The sequence below is a fragment of the Hemitrygon akajei genome, unplaced genomic scaffold (assembly GCF_048418815.1).
Source record: "Hemitrygon akajei unplaced genomic scaffold, sHemAka1.3 Scf000092, whole genome shotgun sequence".
Lineage (NCBI taxonomy): Eukaryota > Metazoa > Chordata > Chondrichthyes > Myliobatiformes > Dasyatidae > Hemitrygon > Hemitrygon akajei.
The window spans coordinates 2,335,016-2,350,683 of record NW_027331978.1 but is presented as its reverse complement, the minus strand read 5'-3'; the positions used below and the strand labels follow the sequence as shown (position 1 = coordinate 2,350,683).

Sequence of the window (15,668 nt, the reverse complement as noted above, 5' to 3'; positions counted from 1 at the left end):
TAAATGCAATTCCTTGTTGGAGGGTTGGTCAGAGAGAGGGGGAATGTGTGGGTGTGGTACATGTGGTGTAGTGGGGTACCCGTTACCCCACTACAGGAACTGTACTACCTGCTCTGAGGATTTACGGGATGTGCATTGGAGGAAAGGCAGTTGTCCAGATAAGAGAATATTTCCAGGATGTGAATTAAGGGAAATGTATTTGCCAGGATGGAGAGTGTATCTCTGGGAAGCGAATGTTACCGACAGGCCCAGCATTTATTGCCGATCCAATATTGAAATAGGGGAGTGGGTCGGTTGAGGGATGGACTGGTTTGCATCAAATCTGGTCCTTCTATGAACGTAATGCCTAGAACATTGTTTGGTAGGTTTTAAGGCCAGTTGGAGATTGGGAATATATCGGTTTTAGTGTCTGTAGGCAGGTTCAAGTCATGTTTTTTTGCTGAGTTTGGTGAGAGCGGTGGGAACGAAGAATATTTGAGTTCAAGCCTACATTTTCCTTTTTATATTCACAGAGCCAGAGTTGACAATCCCTGACCTCCTGGCAGAGGGGGAGGGATATCGACTGTACCAACTGACAAAGTTCTATAGAGATAGACTCAAACAAGCAATTGAAGAAAAGGTTGAAAGACTCGGTTGGATGTTGACAAAGGAGGGACATTTCAGTAGAGAAGAAAATGAGGTGAGTGTAGTTTGTGTATTGTCACTGAACTGCTGGGAATAGTGACCAAAATTAATCTTCACGTTCTTGGCGTCCTACCTGGCAATGGAGACTTTTATTTCTGACCTGTCTCTCGCAGATCTGGTTTCAGCTGTTAAGGTGGGGAGCACTGGGAACTACAGGGTCGGCCTCAACTTTTTATCTCCCACCTGCTGTATTTATCAGTGTGATATGAGAGCAGTAGCGGCAAGTAATGGAAACTATGACAATTAAAGAGGAGGAAGTACTGGCACTTTTTAGGAATATAAAAGTGGATAAATCTCCGGATCCTGACAGGATATTCCCTTGGACCTTGAAAGAAGTTACTGTAGAAATAGCAGGGGCTCGGACAGAAATATTTCAAATGTCATTAGAAACGGGGATGGTGCCGGAGGATTGGCGTATTGCTCATGTGGCTCCATTTTCTTAAAAAAGGGTTCTGAGAGTAAACCTAGTAATTATAGGCCTGTCAGTTTGACGTCAGTGATAGGTAAATTAATGGAAAGTATTCTTAGAGATGGTATATATAATTATCTGGATAGACATGGTCTGATTAGGAATAGTCAGCATGGATTTGTACGTGGAAGGTCATGTTTGACAAATCTTATTGAATATTCTGAAGAGGTTATGTGGAAAGTTTACGAGGGTCAAGCAGTGGATGCTCTCTATATGGACTTCAGTAAGGCCTTTGACAAGGTTCCGCACGGAAGGTTAGTTAGGAAGGTTCAATCGTTGTGCATTAATATTGAAGTAGTAAAATGGATTCAACAGTGGCTAGATGGGAGATACCAGAGAGTAGTGGTGAATAACTGTTTGTCAGGTTGGAGGCCGGTGACAAGTGGTGTGCCTCAGGGATCTGTATAGGGTCCAATGTTGTTTGTCATATACATTAATGATCTGGATGATGGGGTGGTACATTGGATTAGTAAGTATGCAGATGATACTAAGGTAGGTGGCGTTGTGGATAATGAAGTAGGTTTTCAAAGCTTGCAGAGGGATTTAGGCCAGTTAGAAGTGTGGGCTGAAAGATGGCAGATGGAGTTTAATGCTGATAAGTGTGGGGTGCTACATTTTGGTAGGAATAATCCAAATAGGACATACATTGTAAATGGTAGGGCATTGAAGAATGCAGTAGAACAGAGTGATCTAGGAATAATGGTGCATAGTTCCCTGAAGGCGGAATCTCATGTGGATAGGGTGGTGAAGAAAGCTTTTGGTATGCTGGTCTTTATAAATCAGAACATTGAGTATAGGAGTTGGGATGTAATGTTAAAATTGTACAAGGCATTGGTAAGGCCGAATTTGGAGTATTGTGTACAGTTCTGGTCACCGAATGTTAGGAAAAGTATCAACATAATAGACAGAGTACAGAGAAGATTTACTAGACTGTTACCTGGGTTTTAGCACATAACTTACAGGGAAAGGCTAAACAAGTTAGGTTTTTATTCTTTGGAGCGTAGAAGGTTGAGGGGGGACTTAATAGAGGTATTTAAAATTATGAGGGGGATAGATCGAGATGACGTGGATAGGCTTTTTCCATTGAGAGTTGGGGAGTTTCAAACAAGAGGACATAATTTGAGAATTAGGGGGCAAATGTTTAAGAGTAACACGATGGGGAATTTCTTTACTCAGAGAGTGGTAGCTGTGTGGAATGAGCTTCAGGTAGAAGTGGTAGATGCAGGTTCGGTATTGTCATTTAAAGTAAAATTGGGTAGGTATATGGACAGGAAAGGAATGGAGGGTTATGGGCTGAGTGCGGGCCAGTGGGACTCGGTGGGTGTAAGCGTTCGGCACGGACTAGAAGGGCCGAGATGGCCTGTTTCCGTGCTGCAATTGTTATATGGTTATATATATCGGGACTTCGAACAGGCATTCAGTCTGAAACTGATTTCAAATCTTGTCTGCACTGTCGGGCAGATTCACCTCATCTCATTAATCCAGGATGAGTATTAAACTGACAGATTGTAAACTGAGACAACCGACTTCACTTCTGTCCTTGACAGAAGGAAACCTGCTAACCACATCCGGTCTTGGCTCCGTGAGTTCCCAAACAACGTGTGGCTTACTTGTCATAGTTATAGAAAAGAACAGCATAGAATCAGGCCTGTTGGCCCATCTATTTCCATGCTGGACTACTTAACTATGTATTCCCATTGACCTTCACCAGGCCATGGCGCTTTATACCCTCATCATTCATGGATCTATCCAGACTTTTTTTAACCGCTTGTACTGCTTGCGGTGCTAGCTAGTTTCACACTCTTAGCATCCTCTGAGTCAACAAGTTTCACCTTTGTACCCCCCTGAACTTTTCACCTTTCACCCTTTACTGATAACCTCTTGGTATAATACCTCTTTACCGCAGTACAAAATGTTGCTGCATTTATCCTGTCTATACCCCATGTAATTGTGTAAACTTCTCTCAAACCTTTCCTCAATCTTCCACGTTCCAATGAATAAAGTCCTATCCCGGTCACTCTTTTCTTATAACTTAGGTCTTCTAGTCCTGACAACATCCTTGTTTTTGTTTGTGTACTCTTTCAAACTTATTTCCAGCTGCCCTGTAGGTAAGTGAGCAGAACTGCACATAATATCCAAATTAGGCCTCACCAACGTCTTATGCAACATCATATCCCATCTATTGTACACGATATTTTCATTTATGAGGGTTAATGCGCTAAGAAACTTTCTTTCAGATCCACAACTTGAGCACATTTGCCGTCACTTTCAATGACTTATGGACCTGTATTCCCAGATCACTCTGTTCTACCACACTTTTCAGTGCCGTACCGGTCGCTGTGTAAGATCTACCCTGCTTGGTCCTTCCAAAGTGCAATTTGTCTGCATTATATTGCATCGGCCTCTTTTAAGCCCATTCTCCAGTCGGTCTAGATCACACTGCAAGCTCTTGTAGTTCTTGCAAGCGTTAGCTCTTGTTAGCTCTTGCAAGCTCTTTGTCCACTGCACCTTCCCAATGTTGGTGCCATCCGCAAACTTGCTGATTCTGTTAACCATAATTTCATCCAGATCATTGATATAGATGACAAACAACAACAGGCACAGTACCGATCCCCGTGACACTACACGAGTTACAGGCGCCAATCAGAAATGCAACAGTCTGTAGCCACACTCTGGATTCCTCCAAAAAGCCAGTGTCTAATCCAGTTTACTACCTCATCTCGGATGCTGAGCAACTGAAACTTCTTGACCGACCTGCTATGAGGGAACTTGTCAAATACCGTGCTCACATCCATGTAGACAATATCCACAAACTTGGCCACAGCATATTTCCTGGCAACTTCCTCGAAAATCTCTAAGATAGTTTAGTCGTGAAAGATCACGCACAAAGCCGATATCTCATGACCGCAAAAGTCAATAGTTTGACCTAAAAGGGATGAAGAAAGCACAAAACATTAATCTGCTGACTAGCTGATATCTCATGATCTCAGCAATCAGCAGGTTGTCCTTAAAAAAGAAGATCAATAGGTTTACCTGAAAGGGAAGGGAAAAAATGAAAAAAATAATTCTGTTAACCTGCTGAATATCTAACAAATGAGAGACAGGGGCATCCCATTTCAGGTCACTCTCCTTGGAATTCACAGACACTGATTGTCCTGTACTAGATCTGACCTACTCACCATGAGTGGTATTAGAAAATCAAGTGTGTTACACCCGTGAGTGACTCTGTTCTCGTTGGAACTCATTGGCGCTGTATGTAATGAATCAGACAGGCATTATCCAAAGACAAGAGGAGTCATCTGTAAATGTCATCTAAAATTCATCATCTGGAGACGCCTGCTTTACTGGTAAACCTTTAAATCTCTTTCACAACTGTAACTCCTCAGACATGGTAGCAGTGAAACTGAGGGATTATTTTACAGTGCAGTGGACCATCAGGGAATTATGCTGATTTGTTCCATAATTATTTTCCATTATTCGTGTTATGGAAAACCTTTCCAAATCCCTACTGGTAACTGTTCTGGGAGATCAATCATTCAAACCCGGGACATCATTCCTCTTGTTTCTCAGAGCAATGTCCTAAGCCCATCCATGTTCAGTTGCATCCTCGACTACCTTAATTCCATCATCAGTGTATGTTCTGGTCAGAGCACTCGTCTGAGTGCTACCGGTACCATGTAACCCAGTACTACCTGTCGCATGGTCGGATGGTTGGTGACTAAACCAGCTCCCCCACCAGACTGGCCTGGTGAGGAAGGTGGCTAGACACCCTGCAGGACGAAAAACAAGACCTGTCAAAGGGCGGATGACCCCTCTGTTAGGGTCAACGGCCCTCTAGAAAACAAGCGCGGAAAGCGCATCCCTCGCATCGAAGCTTGGTCTGGCCATTCACTGCAACAGAACTTCCCCCAGCCGTCCTGGACCCAACCAGGCTGCTGGATCCGGGAGGGGATGTCGAGAGGGTGGATCTGGACCGGTGCAACGCCCTACTCACCTAAAATCCACTCACGCACACGGTTCCTTTCTGAGGAGTGGGGTACCACCCCACTAAATGACTGAAAGGAACCATCATCACCCTATGGGACGGAAAGCCAGAGAGAGAGAGAGAGATGTTGCTTGAAGACGGTTCAATGTTTAATTCATAATTCCTCAGTAAATGAGGAAGCCCATGCCTACATTCAGGAAGTGATCACCATTTTACAGCATGAGTGCCAGGCAGTAGCGATCTCCATCATAAGACAGCCGCACTGACATTCCTTAATGTTCTGTTGTCTTTACACATCATAAGCCCATAAGGTATCGGAACACAAGTAGGCCATTAGGCCCATCTTCCTACTCCGCCATTACGTCATGGGTGATTTACTATCCCTCTCAACTCTATTCTCCTGCCTTCTCCCAGTGAACTTTGCTGACCAGACAAATCAAGAAGGTACCAACCTCTGTTTTATATATACCCAATGATCTGGTCTCCGCAGCTGTCAGTGCCAATGGATTCGACAGATTCACTACTCCTCGGCTAAAGAATCTCCTCATCTCTGTTCTAAATGGACGTCCCTCTATTTTGAGGCTGTTCCGTCTGGTTCTAGACTCCCGCACTTTGAAACATCATCTCCACATCCTCTCAATGCCTTTCGATATTCCACAGATTACAAATAGATTCCCCTCATCCTTCCACACTCCAGCCAGTACAGGCGCATCCAGGAATCATTCTCATCAAAATCAGGTTTAATATTACTGGTTCTGTCAGTTTGGATTCCTCTCTGGACTTTCCACAATGCATCGCGTATTTTCACTGATCAGGGGACTAAAACCGTTCACAATATACAAGTGAGGTCTGGCCAGTGCTTGTTCTTATATTCTATTCCTCTCGAAATGAACGCTAGCATTTGTTTTTGCCTTTCCTAACACCAACTCAAACTGCAAGGAATCCTGCAACAGGTCTCCTGAGACTCTTTAGAACTCTCAAAAATATTCTATGTCTTCATTATTTCTGCCAAAGTGTATGGCCATGTACCTCCCTATACTACATTCCAATTGTCACTGATTTGTCCATTTTTTCATCATTCATGTCCTGCTGCAAAATCCCTGCTTCCTCAACGCTTCCTGTCTTTCCCCATATCTTTGTAACGTGCGCAATCTAGTCCATAAAGCCTTCAAATCATTGACATAACGGAAAAAAGGAATTCTCCCAAAACCAACCACTGCAGAACACCACTGGTCACCAACATCCAACAAGAAAAAGCCCCATTTGTTCCATTCTGTGCTTCCTGACAGTCAGACAAAATCTGTCTGGAGAAAATCATGGATCCTCTATCAATGCTATTGTCTCTCTTGTCATACTGCCGTTCCCTGTCTTGTTAAACGGTGTCATGTGAGGTACCTGGTTAAAGGTCCTCGGGAAGTCCAAGTGAACAAATTGCACTGACTTTCCGTTGTCGACCCAGCATGCTGTTCTCTCAAAAAATTCCAACAGTTCTGTCAGACAAGATTCCCTTCCATGGATGTTGGCCTTTTTCTTATCATGTGCGTCCAAATACCCCGAAACATTATCCTCAATTATCGACTGCTGACGTCTTCCCAAACGCTGATCAGACTAAGTGGCCTATAGTTTAAAATGATCGGTCCTCCGGAACCATTCCAGAATCTCGTGATTCTTGAGTGATCATCACTAATGTCTCCACAATCTCTTCAGCCTCCTTTTTCAGAAGCAATCGAGTGCAGTTGATCAGGTCTTGTAGCTTTAGTTTTTGGTTTGTTGGGTGGTAGAGTTGGTCTCCTGACTTGGTGTGTCTGGGTAGTCTTGTTTTGTCTGGTGTATTTGGAGCTCCTTTCCGGGGAACGCGCTAAGACAGTAGCGCGACATTAATACGCAGCAGCCTCTCTGGACTATGGATTTGGGGATTACAAAACGTTATGTAAATTTTCTGGTGTAGTCTGTTTTGTCATATGCTTTTGTGATATCATTCTGGGGGAACGTTGTCTCATTTTTTGACTGCATTGCTTCTGTGGTTTCTAAATGACAATAAACAGAAACTGAACTGAACTTAACTGACTCATCTATCTTCAGAACTTTCAGCTTCCCGAGTGCCTTCTCCTTAATAGTGGCAGGTACACTCACTTCTGCCACTTGACATTCTCAAATATCTGGCACGTTCTAGTGTATTTTTTACAGTGAAGACTGACGCAAAATACTTACTAATACCTTTTGCCATTTCTTTGTCCCCTGACAGTACCTCTCCACTGTCATTTTCCAGTGGCCCAAAATCCACTTTCCTCTCCTTCACTCTTCATATATCAGACGGACCTCTTGTTGAGCTATTTTACGTTATTCGCTAGCCTACCTTCATTTTACATAGTTTCTCTACTTACGGCTTTTTAATTGCCTTCTGTTGGTTTGTGAAAGCATCCCAGTCCTTCAGCTTTCTACTATACTTTGTAATATTATGTCCCCTCTCCTTTGCTTTCGTGCTGCTTTGACTATCTTGTCAGCCATGGTTGATCATCCTCCCTTTAGAATAATTCTTCATCTTTGTGATCACTTGTCCTGAGCCTTCTTAATTGCTCCGAGAAACTTCAGCCATTCCCGCTCTGCCATTGTTCCTGTTAGTCATGTTCGAATATATTTTTGCCCAGGTCTTCTCCTATGCCTCTGTAATTCCTTTATCCAACTGTCGCACTGATCCATCTGACTTTACCTCCTCCCTCTCAAACTGCAGTGTGAGTTTTGCTATTTTATGATCGCTGCCTCTTAAGGGATTATTTACCTGAAGCTCCCCAATCAAATCTGGCTCAATACACAACACCAAATCCAAATCCGTCTGTCCTATCGTGGGATCAACCATAGGCTTCTCTAAAAAGCCATCTCACAGGCATTCTATAAATTTCCTCACTCAGGATTCAACACTGACCAGATTCTCCAAAGCTACCTGCATATTGAAATTCCCCATGACTATTTTCACATTCCCCTTTTTGCATACCTCTTCCCTCTCCTGTTGTAAGTTGTAGCTCACATCCTGGCTACTGTTAACAGGCCTGTATCATCAGGGTCATTTTACTTATGCAGTTTCTTAACATCTACATCGTCCAATCCGTTATCACCTCTTTCTCAGGACTTTTCATTTTTAATGACAGCAGCTTCGACCCAACACTTTCACCTACCTGCGTATCCTTTCGATTCAATATTTATCTTTTGATTTAAGCACCCAACTATAAACTTTTGTCAGCCACTATCCATTTGTTTTTGCTCTCTCTCTCCCCTCTCTTCAGTTCTTGTTGTCACATCTTGTTGATGTAATACTGCACATTGACAGACTGAGGAAATTAATCACATTGCATCTACTGCAGGGTGTCAGTAAATCCTTATTCTTTCACAATATTGATTTAGAATTTCCTTCAGTTACTGTTTCTCTGTTAATGACTGAACCCAGGGAGGATAAGGCAGCAGCCCAGTGACTGCATCTGTTCTGAAGCTACTGGGGCCATGAACAGATACTTTCCTGTACATTCTGCATGCCTGTCTGTCTGCTGCACAATAAATTCATTGTTTCCTTTTGTAGAAAGTCACTGAACTGACAGAGAAGGGAAACCGGACAGAGAGTTCCAGACTCTTCCTCAGTTTGGTGATGGGCAAAGGCTCCCGGGCCCGGAGGGCGATGTGGGAATCCTTTGTGACATGGAGGACTGAGTTACCGAAGTTGGACAGAATTCTGAGGGAAATACAGGAACTCGGTATGTTAAAACCACACACTGAACACAAAGCACATTGAGATAAATATTTTAGTTATTTTAATTATTTTAGCTCTGTTTCCATGGATGTTTTTTTTAAATATTTAAACAGGTCCTGATCCACAGGAATACATGAACATCACCCAAGGTTTATCTGAATTACCCACTCAGCTGATAGGTGAGTGATCAAATGCACAGTTCAAACCACATCTCAAATGTTAGTCTCTGACTTGGCAAAGCTTGGGAATCAAAATTCGCCATTAAACATTCGCTGATCTCTGGATTCAAGTAACAATTCAAAGAATCTCTCTTTGCAGCCTGAATATTCTACAATATATTTTTTTCTATTAATACAGCTGTTGGTTCTGCTGAATCCATGTAGACCACATCTACTACCATACCTTCATCAATTGCTTTTTGTTACCTCTTCAAAAAACTCAATTAGCCTCGTGAGGCTGGACCTTCCCTTCACAAAGCCATGTTGACCCAGACAGTAAATTCCAGGCACCCACAACTCTGTTAAAAAACTACCCACAATTGCTGTAAATTTACCCCATCTCACCTTAACCAAATGCCCTCTGGTATTAGACACCAGTCATATGTAAAAATAAACAAACAAAATACAGGCTGTCGACCCAAACTCTTATCTCTCAAACTTGCACACCTCAGTCAGATCTGTATTCTACCGCCAGAGGAAACAAAGCAAGTTTATCAAACCTCTACTTGTAGCACATGTCACCGAATCCAGGCAACACCCTGATGAACCTGTTCTGCACCCTAACCAATCCTTCCAAGAGCTCGACAATCAGAAGTGAACACAATACTCCAGATGCTCCCTGAAACCATAAGATCCAGGAGCAGAATTAAGCCATTCGGCTCAGTGAATTTGCTCTTCAATTCCTCTCTACCCCATTATCCCAGTAAACGTTGACACTTTTCCTAATCAGGAACATATCGACCTGCATTTTAAATATACTCAATGAGGTGTCTTCTTTAGACGTCTATGGCAATAATTTTACCGATTCACCACCCGCCAGCCAATAAATTTCTCCCCGTTTGGGTCCCCGGCAGCCAGGACAATTCCCCACAGTTCTCAAGCATGTTAATTTTCTGTATGAACCTCCCATGTGGGATCTTGTCAAAGACTCTGCCAGTATACAAGTAGACAATTTCCATGTGGAACTTCATCCAACACCTTTGTCACCTCCTGGAGGAACTCAATCAAGCTGGCAAGACGCAAACCCGACCCAAAGCCTTGCTACTGAACACCAAACCACCTCATACATCCTCTCTGTCATACTCCCATGGGGCAGAACATATAAAAGGCTGAAGGTATGTACCACCTGTCTAAACGATAGCTTTATTCTGCATTTATAATACTACTAAATGGTCACCTACTATGTTATTATTAGCTCTTAATAATAATAAGGCAATTTTATATCTAAAATTATTGCATCGTACATCCCGTAACTAATAACAACTCAGATAACAACTTAGATAACCACAATATACTCACAGGACAGCAGACAGAATACCGTTCGGGTTTGAACAACAGATAAAAGATTATGTAATTCTATTTCAAACCCTGTAGAAAGCAGAAATCTTTCAGTGTTATATTGTCTATCAATACAAAACACATCTGATTCTGTTCCTCGTGTGTTTAAAAGGCTCCAAATATAGATAAAATTCATACAATACTTGTGAAATTTCTGCAACATCTGATGAAGCATTCGCGTAAAATAAACGTCCTATTAACAACCACAGAGGAACGACCACTATCAAAATAAATGGAGGGATTTTCCAAAGCGACTCACTAAGCTCACTATGGTTTTGTCTAGCTTTAAGCCCACTCATAATTTACTGAAACAGACAAAATCAGGTATCTAATCAAAAGAAATTATGAATTATACCTTGACACATTTATACATTGATGATTTTAAATTATTTGTTCTTTCATCAGTAAAGCTGAAACAAATAATTCAAATAATGGAATTAATTTCCAAATATATAAGCATGAACTTTAGACTAGGAAAGTACAGAACATGATTAAACATAAAGAAAGGTGCAATAGAGCCGGTGGAATATCAAACAGAGCATCAGGATACAATGCAACAGAATATGAAACGTATATTTAGGACATCAATAAGCAAAGAAAATAGATAATCGTGTGATAAAGGAAAACCTTCCAACAAAATTTACTTCAAAGCTGAAAATCTAAATTTACTGCAAGGCTGAACAAACTTTGAATTTACATCGAGGATCAAGAAAATCTGCCAATCAGAGCTGAACAGTAAAAATATAACGAAGGTAGTAAACGCTCACTGTGCCCATATTGACGTATTGGTTTGGTATAATATCCTGGTCTGAAACGGATCCGGAAATATGCAAAGAAAAATAAGAACTTAAATAGCAATTTCTGGAAAACACCATGTGCACTGGAAAGCGCGTAAACTGATATGAACGAGGACAGTATGAGGATGATGAATAACAGATCTAAAAAAATGAGACAACAGCCAGATAAAAATTTTCAGGGTCAGGGTTAATATCGTGGATACATTTCGTGAAAGTTGTTTTTCTGCGCCAGCAGCACAATTACAGTAAAGCGTGTGCGGTGAGCGTGTATTTATGTATACAATTGTAGAAATAGAATTGTATCAGCATGACTTAATCAGTCTGATGGCCTGATGAAAGAAGCTGTCGTGGAGCCTGTTGGTCCTGGCTTTAACACTGCGGTACCATGTCCTGGATGGTAGCAGCTGGAACAGTTTGTGCTTGGTGAGACTTGGGTCCAGAATGATCCTTCGGGCACTTTTTACCCCCTGTCTCTGAAATGACCTGAATAGTAGGAAGTTCACATCTACAGATGCACTGGGCTGTCCGCACCACTCTCTGCAGAGTCCTGCGATTGAGAGAAGTACAATTCCCACACCAGGCAGTGATGCAGCCAGTCAGGATGCACAAAATTTACTGGCCCATCCCAAATGTACTCAACCATCTCAACCATCTGTTTTGCTATTTTTCTTTTTTTTTGTTCAGACTAGAGAATAAGCCAGGCAGGATGTTGGAATGCTCCTCTTGCAGGATGTGTGAAGTCAGGGAGACATCCGGTGTCCCTGACAACGACACCTGCAAGAAGTGCACCCAGCTGCAGCTCCTAACAGACCGCGTTAGGGAACTGGAGCAGGAGCTGGATGACCTCCGGATCATTCGAAAGACTGAGCAGTTTATAGATAGTAGCTTCCAGGAGGTAGTTACACCTAAGGAACAGGGCACAGGTAATTGGGTTACCGTCAGGCGAGGGAAGGGGAAAGGGCAGTTACTGCAGGGTTCCCCTGTGGCCATTCCCCTCCAGAACAGGTATACCAATTTGGATACTGTTGGGGGGAAGGATTACCTGGGACAAACTGCGGCAGCCGGATCTCTGGCACTGAATCTGGTGCTGCAGTGCAGAACGGGGGGAGGAAGAAGAGGAGAGGGGTAGTGATAGGGGACTCCATAGTCAGGGGTACAGACAGGAGATTCTATGGTCGTAACAGAGACTCCCGGATGGTTTGTTGCCTCCCGGGTGCCAGGGTCAGGAATGTCTCTGATCGCCTGCACAGCATTCTGAGGTGGGAGGGTGATCAGCCAAATTTCGTGCTACACATCGGTACCAATGCCATAGGTAGAAAGAGTCAGGGTGTCCTGAAGAGTGAGTACAGAGAGCTTGGTAAGAAGTTGAAAAACAGGACATAGAGGGTAGTAATCTCCGGATTGCTTCCTGTGCCACGTGCCAGTGAGGGTAAGAATCCGATGCTCTGGCAGATGAACACGTGGCTGAGAAACTGGAGTAGGGGGCAGGGTTTCAGATTTCTAGATCATTGGGACCTCTTCTGGGGCAGGTGGGACCTGTACAAGAGAGACGGGTTACACCTGAACTACAAGGGGACCAATATACTTGCAGGGAGGTGTGCTAGTGTTATTGGGGAGGGTTTAAACTAGATTGGCAGAGGGATGGGAACCAGAGTGCCTGAGTAGATAGTGGAACGGTGGTAAACATAAATAATGGTGGTAGTTCATGCAAAGCCACAAATAGCAAGGTTGTGGGTGGTGGTAATAATATTCTGAGGTGTGTATATTTCAAAGCGTGGAGTATTGCGGGAAAGGCAGACGAGCTGAGGGCCTGGATTGACACATGGAATTATCACATCATAGCCATTACTGAAACTTGGCTACAGGAGGGGCAGGACTGGCAGCTCAATGTTCCAGGGCTCCAATGTTTCAGACGTGATAGAGACAGAGGGATAAAGCGTGGGTGGTGGCTTTGCTAGTCAGGGAAAATATTACAGCAGTGCTTCGGCAGGACAGATTAGATGGCTTGTCTACTGAGGCCCTATGGGTGGAGTTGAGAAACCGGAAGGTATGACCACATTAATAGGGTTGTATTATGGACTACCCAATAGTTAGCGAGAATTGGAGGAGCAAATTTGCAGAGAGATAACAGACAACTGCAGGAGACAGAAATTTGTCATTGTAGAGGATTTTAATTTTCCACACATTGCTTGGGACTCCCATCCTGTTAAAGGTCTAGATGGGTTAGAGTTTGCAACATGTGTTCAGGAAAGTTTTCTAAATCAATATATAGATGTACCAACTAGGGAGGATGCAATATTAGATCTCCTATTATGAAATGAGTTAGGGCAGGTGACGGAAGTGTGTATCGGGGAACACTTTCCTTCCAGTGATAATAACGTCATTAGTTTCAACTTGATCATGGATAAAGATAGATCTGGTCCTCGGGTTGACGTTCTAAAACTGAAAAAGGCCAAATTTGAAGAAATGAGAAGGGATCTAAAAATCGTAGATTGGGACAGGTTGTTCTCTGGCAATGATGTGATTTGTAAGTGGGAGGCCTTCAAAGGAGAAATTTTGAGAGTGTAGAGTTTGTATGTTCCTGTCATGGTTGAAGGCAAAATGAATAGAAATAAAAAGCCTTGGTTATCGAGGGATATTGGGACTCTGATAAAGAAGAAGAGAGAGATGTATAACATTTATAGGCAACAGGGAGGAAGTAAGATGCTTGAGGAGTATACAAAGAGTAAGAAAATACTTAAGAAAGAAATCAGGAGGGCTAAAAGAAGACATGAGGTTGCTTTGGCAGTCAGGGAGAACGATAATTTTAAGAACGTCTACAGGTATGTTAAGAGCAAAAGGATAGTAAGGGATAAAATTGGTCCTCTTGAAGATCAGAGTGGTCGGCTATGTATGGAACCAAAAGAAATGGGGGAGATCTTAAATGGGTATATTGCATCTCTATTTACTAAGGAAACTGGAATGGAGTCTATGGAAACAAGGCAAACAAGTAGGGAGGTCATGGAAGTTATGCAGATTAAAGAGGAGGAGGTACTTTCTGTCTTGAGGCAAATCAGAGTAAATAAATCCCCAGGACCTGACGGGGTATTCCCTCGGACCTTGGAGGAAACTAATGTTGAAATTGCAGTGGCCCTGGCATAAGTATTATGTCGATATCCACGGACCGGGTGCCAGAGGATTGAAGGATAGCTCATGTAGTTCTGTTGTTTAAAAAAGGCTCAAAATGTAAGCCATGAAATTATAGGCCGGTAAGTTTGACATCGGTAGTAGGTATATTATTGGAAGGAATACTAAGGGATAAGGTCTCCAGGTATTTCGGTAGACAGGGACTTATTAGAAAAAGTCAGTATGGCTTTATGCGTCATGTTTAACCAATCCATTAGAGCTTTTCGAGGAAGTTTCCAGGAAAGTGGATGAAGGGAAAGCAGTGGATGTTATATACATGGACTTCAGAAAGGCTTTTGGCAAGGTCCCGCATGGGAGGTTAGTTAGGAAGATTCAGTCGCTAGGTATACATGGAGAGGTAGTAAATTGCATCAGACATTGGCTCAATGAAAGAAGCCAGAGAGTGGTAGTGGAAGATTGCTACTCTGAGTGAAGGCCTGTGACCAGTGATGTGCCACGGGGATCAGTGCTGGGTCCATTCTTATTTGTCATCTATATCAATGATCTGGATGATAATGTGGCAAATTGGATCAGCAAATTTGCTAATGATACAAAGATTGGAGGTGTAGTGGACAGTGAGGAAGGTTTTCAAAGCTTGCAGAGGGAACTGGACCAGTTGGGGGAATGGGATGTAAAATGGCAGATGGAGTTTAATGCGGACAAGTGTGAGGTATTGCACTTCGGAAGATCAAACCAAATTAGAACATACAAGGTAAATGGCAGAACACAGAGGAGGGCAGTAGAGCAGCGGGATCTGGGAGTATAGATACATAATTCCCTAAAAGTGGCGTCACAAGTAGATAGGGTCGTAAACAGAGCTTTTGGTACATCGGCCTTTATAAATCAAAGTACTGAGTATAAGAGTTGGAATGTAATGGTGAGGTTGTATAACACATTAGCGAGACCGAATTTGGGGTATTGTATGCAGTTTTGGTCACCGAATTACAGGAGGGATATTAATAAGGTTGAAAGAGTGCAGAGAAGGTTTACAAAGATGTTGCCCGGACTTGAGAAACTGAGTTACAGAGAAGGTTTGGATAGGTTAGGACTTTATTCCCTGGCATGTAGGAGAAAGAGAAGTGATTTGATAGAGGTGTTTAAAATTATGATGGGTATAGGTAGAGGGGATACAAGCAGGCTTTTTCCACTGAGGCTAGGGGAGAAAAAAAACAGAGGTCATGGGTTAAGGGTGAAGGGGAAAAGTTTAAAGGGAACATTGGGGCAGGTGCTTCTTCACGCAGAGAGTGGTGGGAGTGTGGAATGAGCTGCCAGC

The 15,668-nt window shown here is 42.8% G+C and overlaps 1 protein-coding gene across 1 annotated transcript in view; it reads left to right on the top strand.

Moving 5' to 3' along the window:
• LOC140722910 (NACHT, LRR and PYD domains-containing protein 3-like) overlaps positions 1-15,668 on the top strand; it is a 54,379-nt gene that overhangs the window by 26,510 nt on the left and 12,201 nt on the right. Inside the window, exons 5-7 of the mRNA XM_073037547.1 lie at positions 513-679; positions 8,710-8,881; positions 8,991-9,056. Coding sequence (XP_072893648.1) covers positions 513-679; positions 8,710-8,881; positions 8,991-9,056 — 405 coding nt within the window. The remainder of the gene's footprint in view (positions 1-512; positions 680-8,709; positions 8,882-8,990; positions 9,057-15,668) is intronic.